Raw genomic sequence first — 22,850 nt, 5'->3', positions numbered from 1 at the left:
GAAACAAGTCTGTGTGTTATCAGTATACACTCTATTTTAGGACTATTTGAAGACTACATGACAAGAAGCAGTAAGTCCTGGTGTCCACTACGGAGGACAATGAAGTTTAGTTTTGGAAGTAGTAAAATTACTGTGCAATTTTGATATCCTACTAACTCAAAGTTAAGACTCTCAAATTGAAGAAACAATTCTTATGCAATCGAATTATAATATCTGCAAAAAGTCCCCAAAACAAACAGTGTTACTTAACCTCTCTTGTGGCCATAAAATATGGAAGCTGAAATTTCCATCATTTTGAAATGAAGTCAGAGAAGTCATGCAGATTCCATAAATGCTGCTTGACAAAGTGATCGTAAACTCATGTCCCCAACATAGGAAAAAAATTAATTGCTGGGTCTGAGGATGATATATGCAGTTTAGACCACTGATTACAGAGACATCAACCCGTTCTGGCTCTTCAGCCGAAAAGCATTTTTAAAAAAACACTTTCTCTGACTAGAAACATTTAGAGGGCAACAATGATGACTGTAAAGAAACCAGATTTAACTGCAAAGCCTGAACGCTACACAATCAAAGCCTAACATTACACAAAAATAGCGGACGGTAGAGGAAAAATGTGTCGTGTCTGTATCGTTACTTAAATTTCAGTATTTGATTACCTGAATGCATTTAGAATTCTAACATTAAATACTTTTCCATTAATGTAGAAATTCATCTTTACTGTTTCCGTATATAAGAAACCTTTACGCTTAAATAAACAATAACCATTATTTTCAGCTACTCTAATTTCATCTATCATGCATCCATGCACGCACGATCATTAAACAAAAAAAGAAATTGAATGTATGTTAGTTTTCTCTGCATATAAAGGCAATCTGAGTTTGTACTATACATTAAATAATTTAGCTTGGGATCTCGAAATAATTGGTGCTGCATGGTAGGTAGCAAAACGAGATATTTGAGCTGATATTCAATAAAAATAGTGAGAAATAGCATGTCTTAACTCCACTTTGAGCTAGTTAGTGTGAACTGCCTGTATATATATTTTTAATGTTTATAGATAAAGTCTAAAAATAATGTTAATTAATTTAATGCCCAAAACACACTACATGGAAAACTTGAGTTTAAATGATGTCATTTTGTGGATTAGCTTTGTTGTTCTATTAGTATGTTTCACATTTATATGGCTTCATTTCTTATTATGATATTAAATCTTTGCTGCTTTTCCATTTTTGTTTATTTTAATCATTTTTGTCTGTCATTGATTGCATGACCCGTCTTGCAATGAAAGAATAACAAAATAAAAAAGGTAACATACATTTGAATTGAAATGTTTAAAAAAAACAAAACATACTTTAAGAACTATATACTATTACAGTGACTTGACTAGGACTTGAAGTGCCATGTTGCCTGAGCAGTTTGCTGCACTCCACCCAGGGTTTTTTTTTTCTTTCTTATCAGACGCTGTCATTGACTAACAGACTTTCCTCTAAAGGAGTGTGACTCAGCTTCTTATATTCAGGGTGCAATTTGTGGGGAGAAAACCACAGAGGGTTTATTGTCTGAATCCTGTTAGTGTTTATTACTGCTGTCAGTTTCCCATTTATAACAACTAAACTAATTATAACTTCAGCTAAACAAGATCACACAACCACAGCCTTTAAAATAATATTACAACATTTTTCTGTGACATTATCTGTCTTATTATGGCTTTAAACACAGGTGACCCCGTCGAGACAAACTGTTTAACATCCCAGATTAAATCACATTTCCACTTATTGCTATTTAACCTCAGTTTTAAATGAAAAAATCTTAAATTTCAACTGCACAAAATGCTGCCAGTTTAAAAATAATGCAGCAATATTAGGCTTAGAAAACAGACTTTTTCTGCAATCCTGCAGAAAAAGTCTGTTTTCTGATTTTTAGAGTTAACATATATGCAAGTTATGTGTTTTACAGCATCCTGAACCATATGTGAATGACTCTCAGGTTAGGCTCGATCTTTTCACTCAGGAGTGTGGCTGCTATTCTTTATCGGCCCATCACAGTAGCGGCACCATTACTTTCAAAGCCAGCAAGCAGTGCACTTCATTTCTTCATAGACAGCGGCCTGTTGAGTGCAATTCAACGATTTTAAATACAGCATTGCAGAACTCATAGTTGTAGGAAATTCAGATGTTAACAATCGGGGATAATCAGTATTTTTCAAGTATTTTTTTCCACACGAAGTAGAAATATTTCTAGGATTTTCTTGTGAGTTTCCTGTTGATTTCTCCAGGTAATTTAGCTAACTCTGAAACAACAGTGCTTAGTGGTTTAATAAAAAAAAAAAATAGAATAGAAGCACTCCAGATCATTCCCCTCCCCTACTTTGTGTCATACCTGTCACAGGATCACAGTGCTGAAAGTGAAAGACAGCATCTGATTTAAGTGTTGTTTGCACTGTGGATCATTTCAGATGCAGTGCTAAAAATCAGATGGGGCGGTAAAAATAATTTGGCAGAAGCAGGGACATATAGACCAGAGGCAGAGGAATACAGCTTGGTCAACTACACCCTGTTTGGACGGTTAATAAAACATCTTTTGACCTAATGAGAAAATTTTAAAAATATAGCGATTCAGTGTTCAATGGTTATGCACTGAAACCTCATGCACACATATCAGAAATATACCATCATTTGTATTATTAAGATACATAGTGCATCTGTGGAATGACCTCATTATGTCACTGAAAAACCAAAGAGACAGTTTATTTCAGTCTTGCTGAAATGAGCGGCACTCTGTGATAACATGGCTATCTTGTGACTCATCAGAGTCATCAATCAGAGGGGTGAGTCACCAAAGGGTCATCTAAGATTTTAAAATTACTCATACATACAGTGAACACTGACATAAACAATTTAGTTGACTACAAAGGAAATAACACACAGACAAAAGGCTGCTCAATTAACTGTTAATGGAAATCTTAATGGAAATAGATATTTTTATATATGCTTGTTTACATTTAGTAGGGAGATAGGAATCATCATGAAGTTAGCAACTAGCAGCGTTTCAATGCATCCAGTATGTATTGTATTAAACAAAGGAGGCATAGCACATTAACCAGTGCTTTGTGTGCACATCGGTTTACTTTTGAAAAATAGTTGCTCTGAGCTGACCAGCTCCTCTCATACAACTAGCAAAAAAGTGATAAACCTTTAACTGTCATTCCCAAAATGTCTTAATTTTTTTTAGCTAGCTAGATAGAAAGGGAATGTGTTGAAATGCTCACAGATACACCAGCACTCACTTCTGTATTTCCTGGCAGTGGTGCCCTTTCAGATAAAGAACCATTTCCGCTGCTTTCATCTGCAAAATAAATGAAGAAAAGAATAACATCAAGAGAATTATACAGCTGTACAGAAGAGTGCAGTAACAATGCTGTTCATGTTTTAGAATTCAGTCTTTGGTATGTAATAGCATAGTAATTATCTAGTTATTATCGTATTATTGTATTGTAATTGAACTGGTCTAAATACACTCCATCCATTCATCCATCCATTTGCTTCCAATCCAATTCAGGGTCACGGAGGTGGTGGAGCCTCCTCCAGCTGCCATAGGGTTAAAAGTGGCATACACCTTAGACAGGAGTTAACTTGACACACAACTCAGTGTGAGGAATATCTGCAGAGAAACCACACAGGCACATGGAGAACATGCAAACTCCACACAGAACGGTCCCATGAACTCCAGACTTTCTTGCTCTGAGGTGCAACAAGATGCTAACTACTCCACCACTTTGCTGCCCAGTCGAATAAGTCGAATCATTAAATGATATATTTGTTCATGTCAGTAAATGGTTGTCTCACGTAGGACTTAGTGGTCTTTTTCATGTTAGTTTGTGTTGCTGAAGGATTAGCAGCACATAAACTCAAACATAGCCAATCTTAAACAGGTAACCCAGAGACGGGTACCTGGTTGAAGTGAATTAAGCTTAAAATGCACATACTTACAAATTTGCAGACTTTAAGCAAAAAACATGATTAATGAATTAAACATGATTGATTTTTCTAACTTCTCAAAAGCAATAGTTGCATATATATCATCTAAATTGACAGTAAGTAACTGTTAAACTAGTTCAAATAATTTGGACCGCAGGATAAATTAAAGCTCACTCATAACAAAAACATCCCTTTAAGAAGAATCAGCTGCCAAATTACTGTTATGGCTACAAATGCATAGTAGACAGCATCAATATAACAAGAGCCAATGAAAAAAAGACTACAGGAGGCAATATCAGGAGATACTGACTATCACCATGTTTGTAAGTACTGAGTTGAGAGAGATGAAAACACAAAGGCCACATTGCACATACACACTTATGCAATGGCTCGCCACATTCCAGCAGAGCCTCTCCGGCCCTGTGTGGCAGACTCTGGCAGAGGAAATGTGCTCATGTTGCACTGCTCTGCTAGCCGCCTGCTTCCCTATTATTCCTGGATGGTGGGAAAGCTGCACTTCCTGTGGGGGAGGCTGCATGACAAAAACATCAGTGAGAGGGAGGAGCTGGCCATTGAGGTTGCTGTTGTATCAAGGGGTCCAGCCTCCTCCTAAAAGAAGCACACACGCAGCACACAAAGAACACAAAGCGCTTCAGTCTCCCTCAGCTTGCACTGGCAGAGACCTTTCGTTAAGCAGGAGGGTCTGACAGACAGCAGTGACAGCCAATAGCAGCAGTACTTCACTGAGAGGCCTAAAGAGGCACTTGGAGTAAGAATATGGCATATCAGTTAGACTATAAGAATCCACAGGAAATATAAGTAGCATATTACACCGTCTTTCCAATTAACCCTGTGTGAGCTGCTTTTTTCCTCTCCTATCTTTTTTATCCCACTTGTTTTGGTCTAACTCCAACTGTGCCAAGCCGTCCACAGTTATCACAACCTGGCTTAGAGCAAACAAAGGCAAAAGGCCAGCAACTTCCACAGAGAGACAGACTGAAGGAAAACACAAAGTAGCGTTCCCTCTGTGAAACAGGGCAACAGACACACTTACTAGAACAGATGGCCATAAATGAGTCTTCACTGGAAATTACTACCACGTATTAAAATGAGACAGCTATTAATTTGGGCAAAACTGAATAAGTGAGAAGTGCCATGCGCTCTTTTAACTACCCACTTTCCACCCATTTAACCCAATTACACGTCTCCTGCTATCTATTTACAGGAGCTGAGATACTCTCTCGTCAGCATGATTGTCAAAAAACATGTTACTAACTTCGTGGGAAATGAACAGTGGCATTTTGAACCATCTCCAAAACAAATGAGAGCACCATTGCTGAGTATTGACCCTGATATAGCCAAACAGCATTTCAAAACCTGTTGCATGACTGAGATGCAGTTGAGAGATGTGCTTTTAGTGATTCCAGTTCATAAAAAGTTGTGCATACCTCATGCCCATAGGTCCTGCCCTGTAAGACACACCACAAGGCCAAAACTGGAAGTAGATCAGTGCAAACTCATCCAGGAGGTAGTGACTTTATACATGTGCGATGCAGCCAAGAACAGAATCAACTAATCTCTTTTCCTAAATGAGTTGATTCTATCCAGAGACATGATGCTGTACTGATGTTCAGACGGAGCAGAGGAAGGCGAGAGATTCACATGTAGCCGAAGCAGAGGCATCTGCTGGTGTTATGAGCTGTAAACAGAACAAGGTTGTAGCAGATGTATGCACTGAGCTTTCAGAGCTTTATCATAAGAACAATCGAAAAACTATTTTCGCATCTTTACTTTCTGCATCATTGGAATTTGAATCGTGTTAGGAAATAACAATCATTAAGATCTTTAAGATAAAGTCTATCTGTGTTGTGCGAAAGTCTTGAGCCACCCCTCATTCTTGTAATAGTGGGCTTCAGCAATAGTTCTTCAGACCTTCCAAAGGTCTCTCAAAGTTTTCTTTTGTCATTAGCTGTTTTTTCACTTATTTTCAGTCTACTCTTTACAAATCCCCACTTTCAGAGGAACATTTGTTTTATTGTATAAGCCACTTAAAACTGACCTAATCATCGTTCAACAATAAAAAAAAAAATCACCAACTCAAGAGATGAACCTGACACAGGACCTGGGAGATGCACCCACTGATCCATCTAATGTTTGCTGAAGCCACATCAGAAATATCAATAAGCCATTTCTAACGAACAGGAACCAGGAAAGGAGGCTGAGGTATGCCAAATTACACAAGGAATGGACTAAATGAATCCAATTTTCAGACCTTTGGTTTGATACAACATCTGTATCTGTAAAACACAGTGGAGGCGCCGTCCTGGTTTGGCGCTGCGTTCCAGACAAATATCTCCCCTCAATTACTGCTTCACATCAAACTTATTCCGTCAGCAAGATTAAGAACAGTGAGGAGTGACCAGCATCAGAGTTGGAAAATCTCCATTACTCTAAATAATTAAAGAAATCAGAAATCAATTCACATTACATGAGTGGAAGAGAAGAGGAGACCTTGTGCCAGGATACCGGTTCCCTAAAGACAGCACTGATCTTGCAGAATAGAAAGAAAAGAAAGCAGGGGCTATAACACTTCTGTCACTGCTATCGTCTAACAATAATCTATCTTTATCCAGACAATCTAATGATATGAAAATACAGACAAGCCCGTGCTGCCTTTCTATTTACAGTAAACTGACAAAACTTGATTCTGTGCTCGCTCCACTCTTTGCAGGCAGGCAGCCTGCTCGAAGGATATGTGTTCATGAAGATATATGCAAAGCTGGACTAAGGTACAACCAAAGTAGTCAAATGTACCTCTGCACAATCACAATCATTTCTGCTACAGGACTGCCTGTTACAGAAAAGGTGTCTCTAATTTCTGCAGCTTTGGGGACACATGCAGCCCCCAGATGAGACGCACACATAGCTTCACTTTTTGTGTGACGCTGTAAGGCTAGCAGCCTCATCACACTGAGTCACCGAAACAAAGATTATGAAAGTCAACCTGCATTTCTCAATCTGAAACAGCATCCTGGGTTTAGTGTTTATCTAACATGAGGATGTGAAAGTTTACATCACCTACCCACTCAGTCACCCACTCATGTGTACGTTAGCCACATGAATGGCTAATGTACACCCCCTTACTGCTTCCCTAGGAATTAAGAGGAAGAATAGCAGGCAGGTGCTGGTAATCAAATACACTTGATTTAAAGATCACTGTAAGTGTGAACACCTCTATTAAAGCAGACGTTTGGGCAATTTGGAGGTCTAGGTGTGTGTTATTATCACAATACACACAATATGTGTTATTACATATTACCAAGAGGGACATCAATAATAGAAAAACAATTGCTGCTCATTAATTTGGATAGGATTATAAGGCTATTTCCACACCGTCTGAAGTTCATCCTTCTACAGTGGGAAACATTATCCACAAGTGAAAAACACAAGACAGCTTCCATTCTTCCCAAGAACACATTCTAGCAAATTCACCTCAATGCGATGCTCAAAAAAGAGTTGAATCTCAGACTTTAAAAGACTTAGGTTTGCAAAGTTACATTTGAACAAACCACAAGACTTCTGGAACCAAAGTGGAAATGCTTGGTCATAATTCACAGCACCGCGTTTGGCAGAAACCACACACAACATGACACAAACACCTCATTCCCACTGTGAACGCCTCTGTATACCAAAGAATTCTGGAGTCAAATGAAAGGTCATCTGTCCAAAAGCTAAACTTAATCATGCAACAGGACAATGACTCGAAGAACAGCATTCTCCAAAATGATATCAGAGTCTGATAAAGTCACTTCAACTTATTGCTCTCAAGGACGGTTATACAATTTAATCACTCGTGGGGTGAACATAGATTTTCACAAACCTGCATGGAGTCCTGTGACTGCGCTTACATTTTACTTCAGTGCTTGTGCTTTATTTGCATTTCTGTGCCACCACATTTGAGAGGAACACACTGTATTTCATTTTTACTTTGAACTATAAGAATGCATTCAAAGTATGATTGTGTTACTCCCTGTAATAATGAAGGCATACTTTACAGGCTAACATACCACAGGCTAAGAATAAGCTACTGCAGAAGGACTGATGGCTACCTAAAGAAAAAGCTAGCTGTAGTAGCTATCCTTCTTTACTCAGCAAAAGACTATCTGAAGCCAAATGAGTTTTTTTTTCTTCTTCTTATGTCAGACTTATGTTTGAATATGGTAGTCCCTAATTTCTCGGTGATTAGTGGACCTTTTTGGGTAATGTTATCAAAGGTTGCTCATTCTTGATGCTGTAGTGGAAGCACTGAGGCAAAGTATTCAGGCAGAAGCTTGTTAGAGCTTCAACATATCTCTCCTGGGCCCACAGAGTCCACAGGCTGTGCTACATACCGCATTTGTGAGTAAAATTATACATGCAGGAGTTTTTCTGCTTTTATAGTACTAGCAAAACTTTGCTATAAAAAGTTATACATGTTGCTTATGATATAAATCATCAAATAGCCTAGCCACAAGTTGAAATACCATGGGCACATATCTTAATTCAGCGTCTGGGTGCATGCACCAGTACAAATAGTACAAATTTGACACAGTACACAGCACATTAAGCTACCAGACGGCAGACACTTAAGCAAATGGCTACAATATGAAAGCTGAGATAGCAGACAGAGAGGCATTTGATTCTGATCAGCAAACAAACAGGAAAGCCGTAACAAATTTACATAAATGGAGCATACGCAGTGACATTAAACATGATGACGGCACGCGATGGAGGGTGCGAAGAGAAATAGCAGAGATTACAATGACGCGAGGACGGACAGACAGGCGTCACATAAAGCCTCTGATCTGCCCATACCTGGGTGGAGATTAATCCTGAATGCAGTCAACACAGCAGGAACATCTTTAAGGGACAGACAGACAGTGGTTAGGAAGTGGAATTAAACTGTAGATCAGGACAACACAAAGGTTAAATATTGAGCCATCAGACTTTCACTTACACAAGCATTAAAAGAACAGCATAAAAGTACAACAGAGAGTCCTATCACTGCTGGAAATCAGACCACAGCTTTTATATGTTGCAGATCATCGAGACCACTGATGAAAAGCACTCGCTGTGTTTTTGTACCTTTGATTCAGTATCAAGCAAATCGTTTTTACTATGACTCAAGCAACATGCGTGGGCGCCTATGGTTCAGAAGAGGCCCCGCTAACAACTCTCGTGTAGCTCTTCAGTGTGCCTGGCACAGAGCTAGAATGTCCTGCTTGCTGTACTGAAACAGGCGTTCTATATTTTACTCGATTAAGAGCTCTTCAGAGTGTCGTTCGACCTTCCACTTTGACAAATGGAAAACACAGCACTGGTTTATTATGACAGCATAATCCTTTCTCAAGAGAAGTAATACAAACATATCACAGACTGCTCTACAACTTCTCTCTATTCATGAGTTTAATAATACCAGATGGGGCATGAGGGCTCAATTGCAAATCGATGTATATGAAATATTAATGCGATGAACAATACTGTAGTCTAAATAGGGGTTCCCACTCAAAGTCATCCAATATGCAGGATCACGCGAACCACAAGTGAGTCTTGATGAGAGCATCAGGCAAGTATGTCAGGTTTTTACAAAAAGAACTGAATTAAATTTTAAAATTTGATGCAAAAACGCAAATAAGAACTTTTAATCTTGCAAGCACGGTACACACCCTGTTTCAGTCAAACCACAACATCCTGAGCTCAAACCCAGGGCCTCTGTCTTCTAGGACGAGGCATCCTCAAAGTCTGCCACTCAACATTTCCTGTCAATACAGCTGACTATATTCAAAATGCATCCAGATTAATATAAATGTTGTTTGAAAACATTGAATACGTGAGGCTTTAAACATATACAAGGGAACACTACTGATAAAGTGGGTTGTTTTTTAATGGTGTCTTATTTCTAGAAAGCATTGTTTGAAATGTTGACAGTTGTGTTTTCACATTTGTATCATGCTCATGTTGTTGCCAAGAACACAAGTTTCCTTTCTTATCATCAGGAAATTGTTGATACTTTCCTGACAATTACCGGAAAGCTTGAACAGTGCCAGCTGAAGAGGTCATATGCAGAGCAGAAGTCATAATTCATCGCGTTAAACAGACACAACATAACACGCCTGGACTTCAACACTTGACGTGTCTGACGGGCTTTTAAGGAAGAGGTGTTTGACGAAATTTTTTGAAAGGATGACTGGACGAGACAGATTAGGGCACAAAAGTAGCTTCCTTGCGTCTATGATATGAAGGCCTTGGGCGTTTTGTTTGCCCAATAAGTAGATTAACAACATTAACCAATGAGAGACGGCACAACAGTGAGTCAGGTTCCTGCATCCAAAGCTGCCCTGTAAAGAGCACCCATATAGACTGGTGACATATTAAAGGAAAAACTCCTACACTCCTACAGTAAGGATGTTGGTGAGGGGGAATGGTTTGCTGCTTTGAGTGCCCTTATCACCTAAGAAAAGAATCAATATGGAGGTGTTACCTTTTGCCCTGATAAAACACGTCTATCCTGGTGGGACTGGCACAATGGGTCACTGAATCTTTTGATCAGTATGAAAATGACACGAATCATTTGCTACTGAACTTTCCCTCACAAGATCTCCACCCAGTCGGTGATGGTGGTGACAGATAGTGCGTTCCTCTACGGTCATCAAAGCACCAAATCAGGGGCGTATCTTCTGGAAAAACGATATTCCAAGTTTTCATCAGAGTCCCAGCGACTTTTCAGAGGTGTTTTCACATGTGAGCTTTGGGCAAATTTTGCAAAAATTGAGTCAGGATAGATGTTGTTGTTCTTTCTCAAACAAAACACAACAGGAAACACTTCCCTTCAGCTGTTTTCGCGCTACTGCACATGCTCTGTGTGGTTTAGGCGAGGGAGCTCCCTGCATGCCGGAGGCGGCACAGACGACGCCCATTCACTAGCTGTAAATGCAACGAATTCTAAACAGCGCTGTTCACACATCAGCACAGCGTAACATCAAGCATCCTTTGGACTTGGGAACTGACATTTAAAGAGTGTCTAATGCCTGATCCAGCTGATATCAGCCTTCTCACGTGCACCTCTGTCAGGCAGTGGCTAGAGACGTTCAGGGAAGTCTGAAAGTGTGAAAACAACTTTTGAAAATCCGCTAAAACTATTCTGGCATCGTGCGATGGCCCGACACCTTACTAAGACACATGATGGGTTTTTTATTTGTCACTTGTCTCTACAAAAACGTACCAAAAGGTGAAAGCCCAGAGGAAAAAAAGAGGCATATGCCACCTATGATTAAAAATTTATAGAGCAAAAAATGTATTTCATGCCCAAAACAAAAGGTCTGTACTCTGAAAATAGTTCTGGCAGCACAATAAGACCTCATCTAGTCTTACTGTGGTTGTGGTGAGAGGACGTCTTGCTTGCCTGCCATGTGTTATTCTGTTCTGTTTGCCTCCTCAAAGGGAGTAATTTAATTACAAGGCCTGTTTCCATAGCAACTCTTTTGCTCTGCTTCACCTCTGACTGGCAGATGACTTCATCAGCTGGACTGCGGATTGAGATCACCTTAAAAGGAGGCAAATCCCGATATAAATGAGTAATTAATAACTATTGAGGGCACTTAAAAGTGGAGTCATTAAGATTTTTTCCCTGACTGTGAACTGGCCAAGAAAAAGATTTACTGACAGAGGGTGACAACAAGCAGCAGGTTGATTTTAGAAAACCATCCACCAAACGGTATACGCTGTCCATGGACATCTGGTGTTTATCCAGCAGCAGAATGTCATGTACGATTATAAATCAGTGTTTGGGCAGCTGTGAACAAGGTAACACATACAGACAGACACACTGAAGTGAGGACTGAATCCTTCCTCTCCTTTGTTTCCCCTTTCACTTGTGGCTGAAAGTCTGGCCTGATAAGAGCCCGAACAAAGCCTCTGTAGAACAGCAGTCTTTTAATCTACTGCTCACTCTAAATAAACAGCCACGTGTCCTTATAAACAACCCTCTAATACACACAGCGGAGGATATGCAAATACAAACAGGGAAAGGTGTAATTGAGGCATCGTAATCTTAACTCAGACATGGTTTGATTGAATGAAAATGCTGGAAAATGTGTTCTATAAACGTTTTGTTTTTCTCTTCTCATAATGGTCTTGTTGTGATGCAGTGGTCTGTTAGGCAGAGGTAAGCAGGCTCACAAATTAAAAGGCCCGGCTGCTCTTGTCACAAAAGCAACAGAGGTTTCCAGTGAACCTAATTCATCTTGTCCTCCAGCAGGTCAGCAGATATCAGCACATGCCATGCTCTTACTGCAACTTGAGTATACTTGTATTTTTCCTGTTATGGATTTGTGTTTCTTTTGGAAACCAGAGCGTCTCCTGACTTATGCAAAATCTTGCTGGATGCCTCCAGACGTCTGTGGCTCAGTTTTAGAAATGCTGAAAAGTTTCCCACTGCACACGTGCAGAGTTTCAAATGTCAGCGAGAGGACAGCATAAAAATGAAGATTTAGTGTTTGTGAGGCAAAGACATGGGTTATTCAGACTGGGATGGACTGACACATAGTGCTCAAAACATTAAAAGTGTCATTAACTCATAGATCTGCTACTTTAGATACTGGAGTGAAAGCAAGTCATTTAATTCATTCATTCATTAGTAAGATTCATTCAGGACACAAGTCCTGTGCAGCAATGTCATACAATCCTCTCAGGACTAAAACGACCGCAGAACCAAACCATTAGGTTTCACAGTGCTCCATCAACTTAACTGACTTTCTAATGTCCACGTAGAAGCAACAAATCACGGTAAGCCGACATAATTCAACCAAATTCACGTCTGAAAGCATTCCTGTGGTGGCACATTGTTCAGACTGTGAACCTCCAGAGAGGTGACTTCATGTGACTATAGGCGAAGAGTCAGTAAAGCCTGACTATCTCACAGGGGGCTAGTCCCATTAGATAAGGTGACACATGTTAGGCTTGACAGAAAGCAAAAAGTATGTTTACTCACATGCTTTACAGCATGGATCAATTTGTCTTCTTCTCTAATTTAATTCGTTAAAAAATGCCTGAGATGCTTCTAGGATAGTTTACTACAGTGTACACTGAGATATTGTGCGCTAAAAATAAATATGCAGTCTGGCTCAGTTTGGGAAACAGACTATGTGTGTGACCTCAGTGTCACCCTGCAGTTGTAAGGGACTTGGCTGTATCAAAGCAGTAGACAAGAAGAACAAACAGCATGTGTGTTTTGGTCATGGGATCTCTGGTGCAACCCAGCATCACTAACTGGGCTGTATACAAGCACAAGCCGAGTAACCAAATTACAGCCACATGTAGAAATGGTTTTGCCACGTAAGACTAAACAACTAGAGGACATATAAATATTCACCCTTCACTGCTGAATTGCGAGTTTACAATGAACCTCGGATTACTGTAACTTGTAGAGCGTCGCTCTGCCACAGCAGCTGCCACATTTAGAAATAAAACCGTGCATTTATGCGGTTACCTGCAGCCCTGGCGCTCTGCAGCTCGATCAGAGTCTCATCCTTCGCCTTACCACTTATTCGTCTCATAGCGGCTAGCGCTGTTATTATAACGGCTTCACCTTCTCGGGAAAGTGGGTAAGGCGGTGAGGATGCCGCTGTCTCCTCTCGGTGTCTGTGAAGACCAGCACTGGGTGATCACACACTGAAATCAGCGAAGAGATCCAGGTCAAGGGAGGGTAGATGGATCATATTTACACTATAATCGATTTTCACTGAAACGGTCCCAACACGGCTCCTGAGTGCTAACCGAGGAGACCAGGCATAAAGGGGAGTGGCTCTGATTTTTTCTTCTGTTTTTTTACGTCGGCAAAACTGGGTGTATGTGTGTGTGCAAAAGAGAGAGAGAGATCGTGTAGGAAACATTTGTCATGTGGCGAGGCTGTTTTTGAGAAATAGCACCATCTTGTGGTCATTTTGTAGTACTGAAGCTTAACTTCCTTTATTTTTATGGCCTCCTATTGTAGTGAGACAAGCCAATATTTCATATGAAGAGTTTGAAAATAAAGAGTTAAAAATCCTACTTTGTTCGATTCAGGCTCATGTTAAAAGGACTTATTTTCTCTCATATATATACATATAGTGTTACAATGGATTCAACACAGCTAGAGGTTCAAATAACTGAGTTCAGTATATGTGCAAGTGATCTCTATGGGCGTGCAGTTCTTGATATGAGCACAGAATCCCATCTTTTGTTCAAACCTTCTGTTTGCAAGGGGCAGCAAATCAGAAGAAAGTTGGCTTAAAGGGTTGGGAGCTAAAACAGTGGATGAGCTGAGGGGCTGCACCAAGGAGCTGTGAAACTTTACTTTTTTAAGTTTTAATATCACTATCTATCGATCGATCGATCGAGATATATATATATATGTATGTATAGGTGTTGTATATATATATATATATATATATATATATACATATATATATATGTATGTATAGGTGTTGATCCAGGCCATCAACACGTATGCCCTGTCCGTGATCAGGTACCCTGCTGGGGTAATAGGCTGGCCAAAGGAGGAGATAGAAGCCACTGACATAAAGACAAGAAAGCTCCTTACCATGCATGGAGGGTTTCACCCCAAGTCCAGCACCCTGAGGCTGTACGCTAAGCGGAAGGAAGAGGGCCGGGGACTGGTGAGTGTCAGCACCATGGTCCAGGATGAGACAACGAACATCCAAGAATACATTGGGAAGATGGCCCCAACTGACCGAGTGCTCAGTGAATACCTCAGGCAGCAGAAACCCAAAAAAGAGGAGGGAGACGAGGAACCATCATGGAAGGACAGGCCCCTGCACGGTATGTACCACCGGCAGATAGAGGAGGTGGCTGATATCCAGAAATCCTACCAGTGGCTGGACAAAGCTGGACTGAAAGACAGCACAGAGGCACTAATCATGGCAGCACAAGAACAAGCTCTGAGCACAAGATCCATAGAGGCTGGGGTCTATCACACCAGGCAAGACCCCAGGTGCAGGCTGTGTAAAGATGCCCCAGAGACAATCCAGCACATAACAGCAGGGTGCAAGATGCTAGCAGGCAGGGCATACATGGAACGCCATAACCAAGTGGCCGGCATAGTGTACAGGAACATCTGTGCCGAGTATAACCTGGAAGTCCCGAGGTCAAAATGGGAGATGCCCCCAAGGGTGGTGGAAAATGACCGAGCTAAGATCCTGTGGGACTTCCAGATACAGACGGACAAAATGGTGGTGGCTAACCAACCGGACATAGTGGTGGTAGACAAACAGAAGAAGACGGCCGTAGTGATCGATGTAGCGGTTCCGAATGACAGCAATATCAGGAAGAAGGAACACGAGAAGCTGGAGAAATACCAAGGGCTCAGAGAAGAGCTCGAGAGGATGTGGAGGGTGAAGGTAACGGTGGTCCCCGTGGTAATCGGAGCACTAGGTGCGGTGACTCCCAAGCTAGGCGAGTGGCTCCAGCAGATCCCGGGAATAACAGATCTCTGTCCAGAAGAGCGCAGTCCTGGGAACAGCTAAGATACTGCGCAGGACCCTCAAGCTCCCAGGCCTCTGGTAGAGGACCTGAGCTTGAAGGATAGACTGCCTGCAGGGGTGAGCGGGGGATATTTTATATCTATATCTATATATGTGGAGAGAGAGAGAGAAAACTGTGAGTTATGCGAAGCGATATAGTGGAATCCACAAATAAAATATTTAACTGGAAATGAGCAGAAAAAAATGACTCTATCTTAAAGACCAGAGGAATATTCTCATTCATTTTCTCCCGCCAGTTCCTGACCACAACAAATGCAAAAACTAAAGATGCTAAAGATGATTTTCAGTAGCTGACGAGGATGTTTTAGTACTCGTAGACCACTTCTTTACATTAACTGAGCACTCAAGCACTTTCTACTCTACACATCTTTCACTCATTCACACACATTAGTACAAGCTTTTTGCTTTGCCTAATTGTTTTTTTTTGCTGAGACCTTGCTGATGCTTACATCTGATAAACTGCTCTCAACCCTTGTTGCTATTTCGCAGCACACACAAGGTCTCTGTCTGCTTGACAGAAAAGGCCTCCTCCTCCCTCCACAAGCCAATGCTATAGCCACCAAACTCTGGGTAAAACACACACACACACACACACACACACACACACACACACACACACACACTGATAGAAGCATCTGAGGACACTTGGGAGCAGGGGCGTAATTTCCAGGGTGGTTAGGGAGGTTATGACCCCCCCAATAATCAGACCCAACCAATATAACCCCCTCAATAAAGTTATGAATTATCTTGCATAAATAGGTATAAATAAGTTGATTTTCTTTACTCATTTCAGGTATTACCAGGAAAATAGTTCCATGTTTAATCATCTGGGAATTTACCCAGATTTATTTATTTATTTAGACAGAGATATTACTTGGGAAGCAGCATCTTACCCAAGGATACTTTCTACATGCAGACTGTAAGAACTGGGGACTGAACTAGCTCTGCCCAATGAACCACAGCCATACATAGTTTTAGACACACAGATACCTAGTGTTCAAACCTTCTGTTTGCGAGGGGCAGCCAATAACAGCAGGGTTGGCTTAAAGCTAACTTTGCTCCTTAACCCTTTCACGCATAGTGGTCACTACAGTGGACAGCTATTCAAAGGCTGTTTTCTTGTATTTGTGTCAGTGTTGATGGTATACTTGCACATAAACCACTACACCGGACACTGATGTGTCACGCCATACCCTGCCACCCACTGGTCGTTTAATGTTACTAGAGATGTATGTCGTGTTTCATTGTAATTATTGCTATTTAACCCTGTCATGCATGAAGTATGCCAACCTCAATAGGGATTTCATCTTTAGGCATGAAAAGATGAATTAAAGTACTTAAGAGAAAAATCCTGATTGAAGTTGTCATAATCCATGCATGAAAGGGTTAAAGGAGGAGGACCTAAAACAGCTATTTTAAATAAATTCAATGAATTTTCTCTGGCTGATATTTGTCCTTTGAGTTCTGGACATCCTGTGGCAACGCAGCCGTCTACCAGCTTCCTTCTGCAGACGAGCTTTATGGAGATGCTGACATCAGTTTCCAGCAGGACTTGGCACCTGCCCACGCTGCCAAAAGTACCAAAACCTGGCTCAATGATCATGGGATTGTTGTGCTTCATTGGTCAGAAAACTCACCTGACCTGAACTCCAAAGAGAATCTATGGGGCATTGCCAAGAGAAAGATGAGAGACATGAGACTGAACAATAGAGAAGAGCTGAAGGCCACTATTGAAGCATCCTGGCTTACATAACACCTCAGTGGCATAGGGCATATATACTATGCCGCACTGAGGCAGTAATTCATGTGACCCAAACCAAGTACCGAGTACATATGCATGATTACTTTTCAGAGGTCCGACATTTCTCTATTTAAAATCTTTGTTTTATTGTTTTCGTGTAATATTCTGATTTTCTGAGCTTTTGAATTGGGGGTTTTCACAAGTTGTAAGCCATGGCCAACAAAATTATAACAAATAAAGGCTTGAAATATCTCAGTCCAGTACAGCACCTTTGGGATGTGGTAGGATTCACATCATGGATGTACAGCCCAACAAATGTGCAGCAACTGTGTGATGCTGTCATGTCAACATGGACCAGAATTTCCTGCAACTTGCAGAATCGATCTGAAGACCATCCCGGTACTAGCAGGCTGCACCTAATGAAGTCATCACTGAGTGTGGTTTTTTAAACATGTGACACGTGTTAGTCCAGTAAATAACGGAGCGCATGGCTGACACAGATAAGGTGTACACAGATTCATAAATACCGCCACTAGGAGGAGCTCGTCTACAGCTAAACAGCTGAGCTTTGTCGTAACCTTGTGCTCGGAAGCCCTCCTTCCTTATTTATCATATCAGGTTTACTTGTGCTGAACCATCAGCTTTAAATAAAACACATACAGCCAACCTGACACAGTTACACCATTTTGGTTTCATTGTCCTCGTAGAACTGAAGCTGAAAACAAACCCAAACCAGCGCAAACTAACGAACAATTAAAGACACAGATGTCATGTGTTCAGTTTGGAACCAGATGGTTGCTATTTTTTATTTCATACAATAAAAATCATTCATTGTCACAGTCTGTTAATTTATTTATTAATTTACTGATATCTGAGGCTTGTTACGTCATATTTCCCGTATGAAAATCGATATAATCTCAATTAATTATTCTTTTTTATTATTGGGATAATGACTGATTGCTGTAATTAGGAGCAGTCATCTGTACTGATACAAGGTTGGCTTTGTTTTCCTGACATGCAGAAATCATGCCGCTTGTGCAGGTTTCTCGTGCACTGAGAGCAAAACAGTCAGCAGTCGGCTCTTTTGTTTGAGACCAGATTCAGTGTGTGTGTGTGTGTGTGTGTGTGTGTGTGTGTGTGTGTGTGTGTGTGTGTGTGAGAGAGAGAGAGAGAGAGAGAGAGAGAGAGGGGGAGGGGGGGGTTGAGGCAGTTTTTAGGATACAGCAGAGTGAGTGAGGAGGCTAGAGAGAGAGAGCGGGATGCTGACAGACTGCTGATAGATGGTTAAAAATGGCGAAATCTCGTTCAACCCCTGCGACCCACCACCTCAATGTAGCACTGTAGGTCGGAACATGTAGTATCTGAAGCTGGACGTCTGCGCTCCTTTCGCTCTTTTTTTTTCTTTGACCCGTGTTTGTTCATCTCACGTTGTTCTCTGCGAGTGCTGGAATATCTTCCGTGTTTAAATGGCACCCACAAGGCGCCGCCGCCTTCTGTGCTTTTTGGGAATACTCCTGAACGCTTTAATCGGTAAGTGGCATTATCTTATAGCGTAGCATGCAGCAGAGTGTAACAGCGTGACAGAGGAGGACAGCCTCTCTCAGCTCGGTGCTTACAGCAAGCAGCGAGCCTGTTAGTGACCAGTAACCCTGAACTTGGCCCCTCTCCGGTGTCTGTTTGTATTCTGGGCAGTAAGAGCCGGAGTGAGCGCCCTTGTGTCTCGTGCACCACGGAATGCCCGTGTGTGCACTTTGCCGACATGTGCACCAACACCTGGAGTGTGCTTAAAGTTGTACTCTGTGCTTTCTGCAGCGCTTGTACTGTAAGTGTTTTTACGCACAGATGCTTCGGAGCACTCAGATGTCCAGGTAGCTCCACGATACGAGGCATCCCACCCAAGTTTGCTGTAGTCCCCCAATAATGAGGGTCGATATCTCATTTGCACGTATTTTGATCCACATTAGATTAAAGTTAAGGGTGAACTATGATTGCCTACACAGAGAAAGTCTTGCCAACAGGAGCCAACAGTGTGCAGGTTAGAAGGGCTTAACTCACAGCTAACTTGTAAAAAGTGACTATGCGCCTCTCATAAATAGTTTCATTTAATATCAGGGGACTTTTTCAAAGCAGATGGAGGTCTTGACTGTCCAGTCCTCAGAGCACACCACCCTGCGACTGGGTGAGGTGACAGTGGTTATTGCTCTCAGAATAGATTAAACGACTGTAGTTATTGCCTGCTGGGGAGAATATTTGTACAGATTAAATGTCAAGACTGTCTCTCTCTTTCTTTTCAAATTTTCTTTCACATCCCTTTGTTCAATATGACAGACAGTTTCTCTCTCGCTCTATGTGGGGCCCCCTTAATTCAAAGGCAAGAGAGAGTATTGAGTATTTGCAAAGCATACCACACAGGGACCCACAAAGGCCCCACTGGAATCATAAAGGCCTGTACACAGTGGTTCATAACATGTTCAGCGAGAGGGCTGGGAACAAAAACGTCAGAAACAGAGCTCTGTGATGGATGAAGCTCCAATCTTCCCATCACATTAAGGAAATGAAGCGCTTTCAAGTGCCTGGCCGCCGCAGAGATTAGATTCAGTTTAGATAAAGGCACTTTTTATGATATTTTAGGCAGTTTTGATAACACAGAGAAAAGAATTCAGACCAAAGCTGGCCTTAGATCTCATGGGGACTGAAGAAGTCAGAGAGCCAGGAAGAGTTCAGAGCATCACTCTGAAGATCTCACGATTAAAAAAAAGTTCAGTTTATCAGAGGGTTAATTATTTGCTTTGAATGGACGGCTCTGAGGTGGCTTGTGAGTTTCGAGCTTCAGAGAAAAACGAGAGCATCAAAAATCCAAACTGATTTGCATTTTAATTCAAAATGATTTGGTTAATCTGAGGGAAGATTGCGCAGTTCACCGGCAACAGATGAGTAATGGAGAGAGCTGAACTGTGCAACTACTTTCTTTTCACCTCATGGGCTACTTCTTAGCATTATTACCATAACTAAACAGCTCCAAGCTTCTATTATAATGGGTAAATATCAGTTGAAGCAGCACGCTCTTTAATGCGATGGAGCATAAAGGTAGCTAGAAAACCAGAGTATTGATTAATAATATATCAAGCTGAAGCCTCTAGGAGAGAAATTTAGCATCAGTCCTGCACATATAGTCTTCCACCAGGAAAAGAAATAAATATTGGTTTGTTTGTTTGTTTGTTTGTTTGTTTGTTTTTAGCCAGACATTAGAGGCTTTATAACCAGCAAAGGAATTGAAGTTGTTCATTTTAATGGTTTTATTCATGCTCACAACTCTCGTTTGTTTCATCTGCACTTACGCACTCAATCATACTTAAAGTTTCAAGTTTTTGGTGTTTTTTTAAAAGTCTATTTTTATTTAATTCTTGACACTCACAAGATAGTGCCGCCGCAGTTTTTCCATCTACAGTTCATATATATATATATATGTGTGTGTGTGTGTACCTGTGAAGTGTGGGAAGCATTTCAATCAAGCCATGCATTGAAAATAAACCCCATCTTTGAGTTAATGCAGTATTTAGAGTCACACTTAACACGCACATAATGACAGAGTGAGAAGAGAACGCAGGTAACTACTGATAAAACTGCTTTAGTCAACCTTACTTTTCCTTTAATGTCATATTTAACTTGAATCTCTAAGACTATATCACAGATCGTAGTTTTTCAACAAGGCCTTTTGTAAGTAATTCTAATCTAGTTGATTAAGTTTAGTTAAGTATAATGTCTGGACTTGGACTACACCTATTATTATTGTGCTATCATGTGATATGATGTCAGTAACTTTGTATCCTCACTTTGCTTGTGGTGTGTCCTGAGCTTACTTAGCTCTGTCAGTGGCGCTTGTGTCTGCTAGCTCTGATCTGTCTGTGAGTCACTGGGTGTCATCTTCACTCTACTATTGCAGCAATAAATCTTAGTGCCAGCCCGCCACACTTATCTGTCAATAGTAAGCAAGCCAAAGCATGAGTTGCACTTAGCTGACGGTCGTCTCTAGTCTTACCCGCTAATCCCCTGCGCTAGTGCCTGTTTTCTGGGCATGAAAAGAGCATAAAATTGTGTGAATGTGTGTCTGTCTCCTCGTCAAGGCACGAAGAGCCAAGCCTGAAGACCCTGATGCCCGCAAACGTGTTTCTGTGGCTAGGCCACTGGTTTTGCCACTAATTTGTACAGCTGTGATTTCCTCTCCCTCTGCACACCCCTGGATGCTCGGCATTCACAGATGACCTTAACCTAAAGCACACAGAGCGCAAAATCCGGCTCTCCCCTCCTTCTGTTGTCCTCCTTCTGCCTGTGCATTATTGGATCTATCTGTCTTATAATCTGCTGCTGTGGTGAAAATTATTTTCCCTGACCTTTCTCATACTGTTGTTTGTAACCTTCTACCGAGCCAGTGCTCAGAATGGCATTAAACAATCACTCTAGCAGCACACTATATTTATAGGGAAAGCCAGAGCCCAGCAACCTCAGATTGTTTTAGCTAATGGAAGAAACTCTGATTGCTTGAACACAAAATCATTAAAGTTGTTTAATCCACTCCAGATCAATGAGCCCGTATACACACTGAACACTAAAATGTTATTATCCTGTCTGCTCCGAGGCTTGATAACATTGATTAATGTCTTTTTTGCCAGCTTTGAAAGAGGAGAATAAAAAGCCTCCAATATACTTTCAGTTTACACAAATAATGTAGAGCTGAGTGGAAAACATCCTGGGTGTGTGGCTGCTGCCTTTTTCTTTTTCTTTTAAATCTGCCGACTGATTCTGTTTGAAAGCGGGATATTATTTGGATCAAACGAGATGGAGCTCTGTGGCCGGCATCATTTTAAAGAGCAGCAGCTCAGGCAGCAGGATCTGACAGCTAAGGGTTAATTATTCCTCCAATACCACCCCCTTGTTTTTCACAAGTGGTACCACTGATGTCTCTTCTGGTCTCATGGTCATTTCACTTACCGTGCTTGTTGAGTGTAAGGGGGAGGGGGGGGGGGGGGGGGAGTAAGGAAGGGACACAGAACATAGGGAGAGCTGCTTCTTTACATTATGCTCCATATGTGATCTTCGTGGAGTGTGTCAGTGAATTCCCTGCCTTTTCCTCAGGGGAAGTGGTTCTCTTCTGGAATTTGAAATGATGAAGCCAGAGGTTCTGTGTTTTGACCCCTGTGCTTTGCCCCCCTCTGCTGCCCTCCCCTAGCCCGTCCCACCAGATTCCAAGGCCTGGGGCAGAAACTGGTAATGCTCAGTCCATCAGCAGCTGAAACGTGATACCAAGAGAGCTCGCTAAGCTCCTCTTTTATAGTACCAAGCCAAGTCAGGCTGTTTACATCCTTTATTTATTATTCTCCCGGCAACCTCTTTTACCCTCAGAGACTGCAGACACTGAAAATCTGATCTGCACTAACCACATTAGATTTGTGAGCGCGGTTAAGAAAAACTGCATAATTTTGTGCTGACGGATGAAAATGAAAGTGCGAATGAGCTGTGACAGTGTTACAGCCACAGGTTAAACGGTACAGT

The 22,850-nt window shown here is 41.4% G+C and overlaps 3 protein-coding genes across 4 annotated transcripts in view; 2 read left to right on the top strand and 1 right to left on the bottom strand.

Moving 5' to 3' along the window:
* ano5b (anoctamin 5b) overlaps nt 1-13,833 on the bottom strand; it is a 31,039-nt gene extending 17,206 nt beyond the window's left edge. Inside the window, exons 1-3 of one of the 2 annotated variants that reach the window (XM_082521391.1) lie at nt 13,507-13,833; nt 8,835-8,879; nt 3,290-3,348 (exon numbers count right to left, since the gene is read on the bottom strand). In XM_082521391.1, coding sequence (XP_082377517.1) covers nt 3,290-3,348; nt 8,835-8,879; nt 13,507-13,573 — 171 coding nt within the window. In that variant the 5' untranslated portion in view covers nt 13,574-13,833. The remainder of the gene's footprint in view (nt 1-3,289; nt 3,349-8,834; nt 8,880-13,506) is intronic. The other variant, XM_082521392.1, reaches the window with a different exon arrangement.
* LOC309703837 (uncharacterized protein) overlaps nt 1-22,850 on the top strand; it is a 435,129-nt gene that overhangs the window by 50,936 nt on the left and 361,343 nt on the right. The window lies entirely within an intron of this gene.
* The window catches only part of igdcc3 (immunoglobulin superfamily, DCC subclass, member 3), a 70,458-nt gene continuing 66,088 nt past the window's right edge, over nt 18,481-22,850 (top strand). The window contains exon 1 of the mRNA XM_082534059.1: nt 18,481-18,830. Coding sequence (XP_082390185.1) covers nt 18,767-18,830 — 64 coding nt within the window. The 5' untranslated portion in view covers nt 18,481-18,766. The remainder of the gene's footprint in view (nt 18,831-22,850) is intronic.

This window comes from Aulonocara stuartgranti (genome assembly GCF_965226115.1).
Source record: "Aulonocara stuartgranti genome assembly, chromosome: 1".
Lineage (NCBI taxonomy): Eukaryota > Metazoa > Chordata > Actinopteri > Cichliformes > Cichlidae > Aulonocara > Aulonocara stuartgranti.
This window is presented reverse-complemented; position numbering and strand designations above follow the sequence as displayed.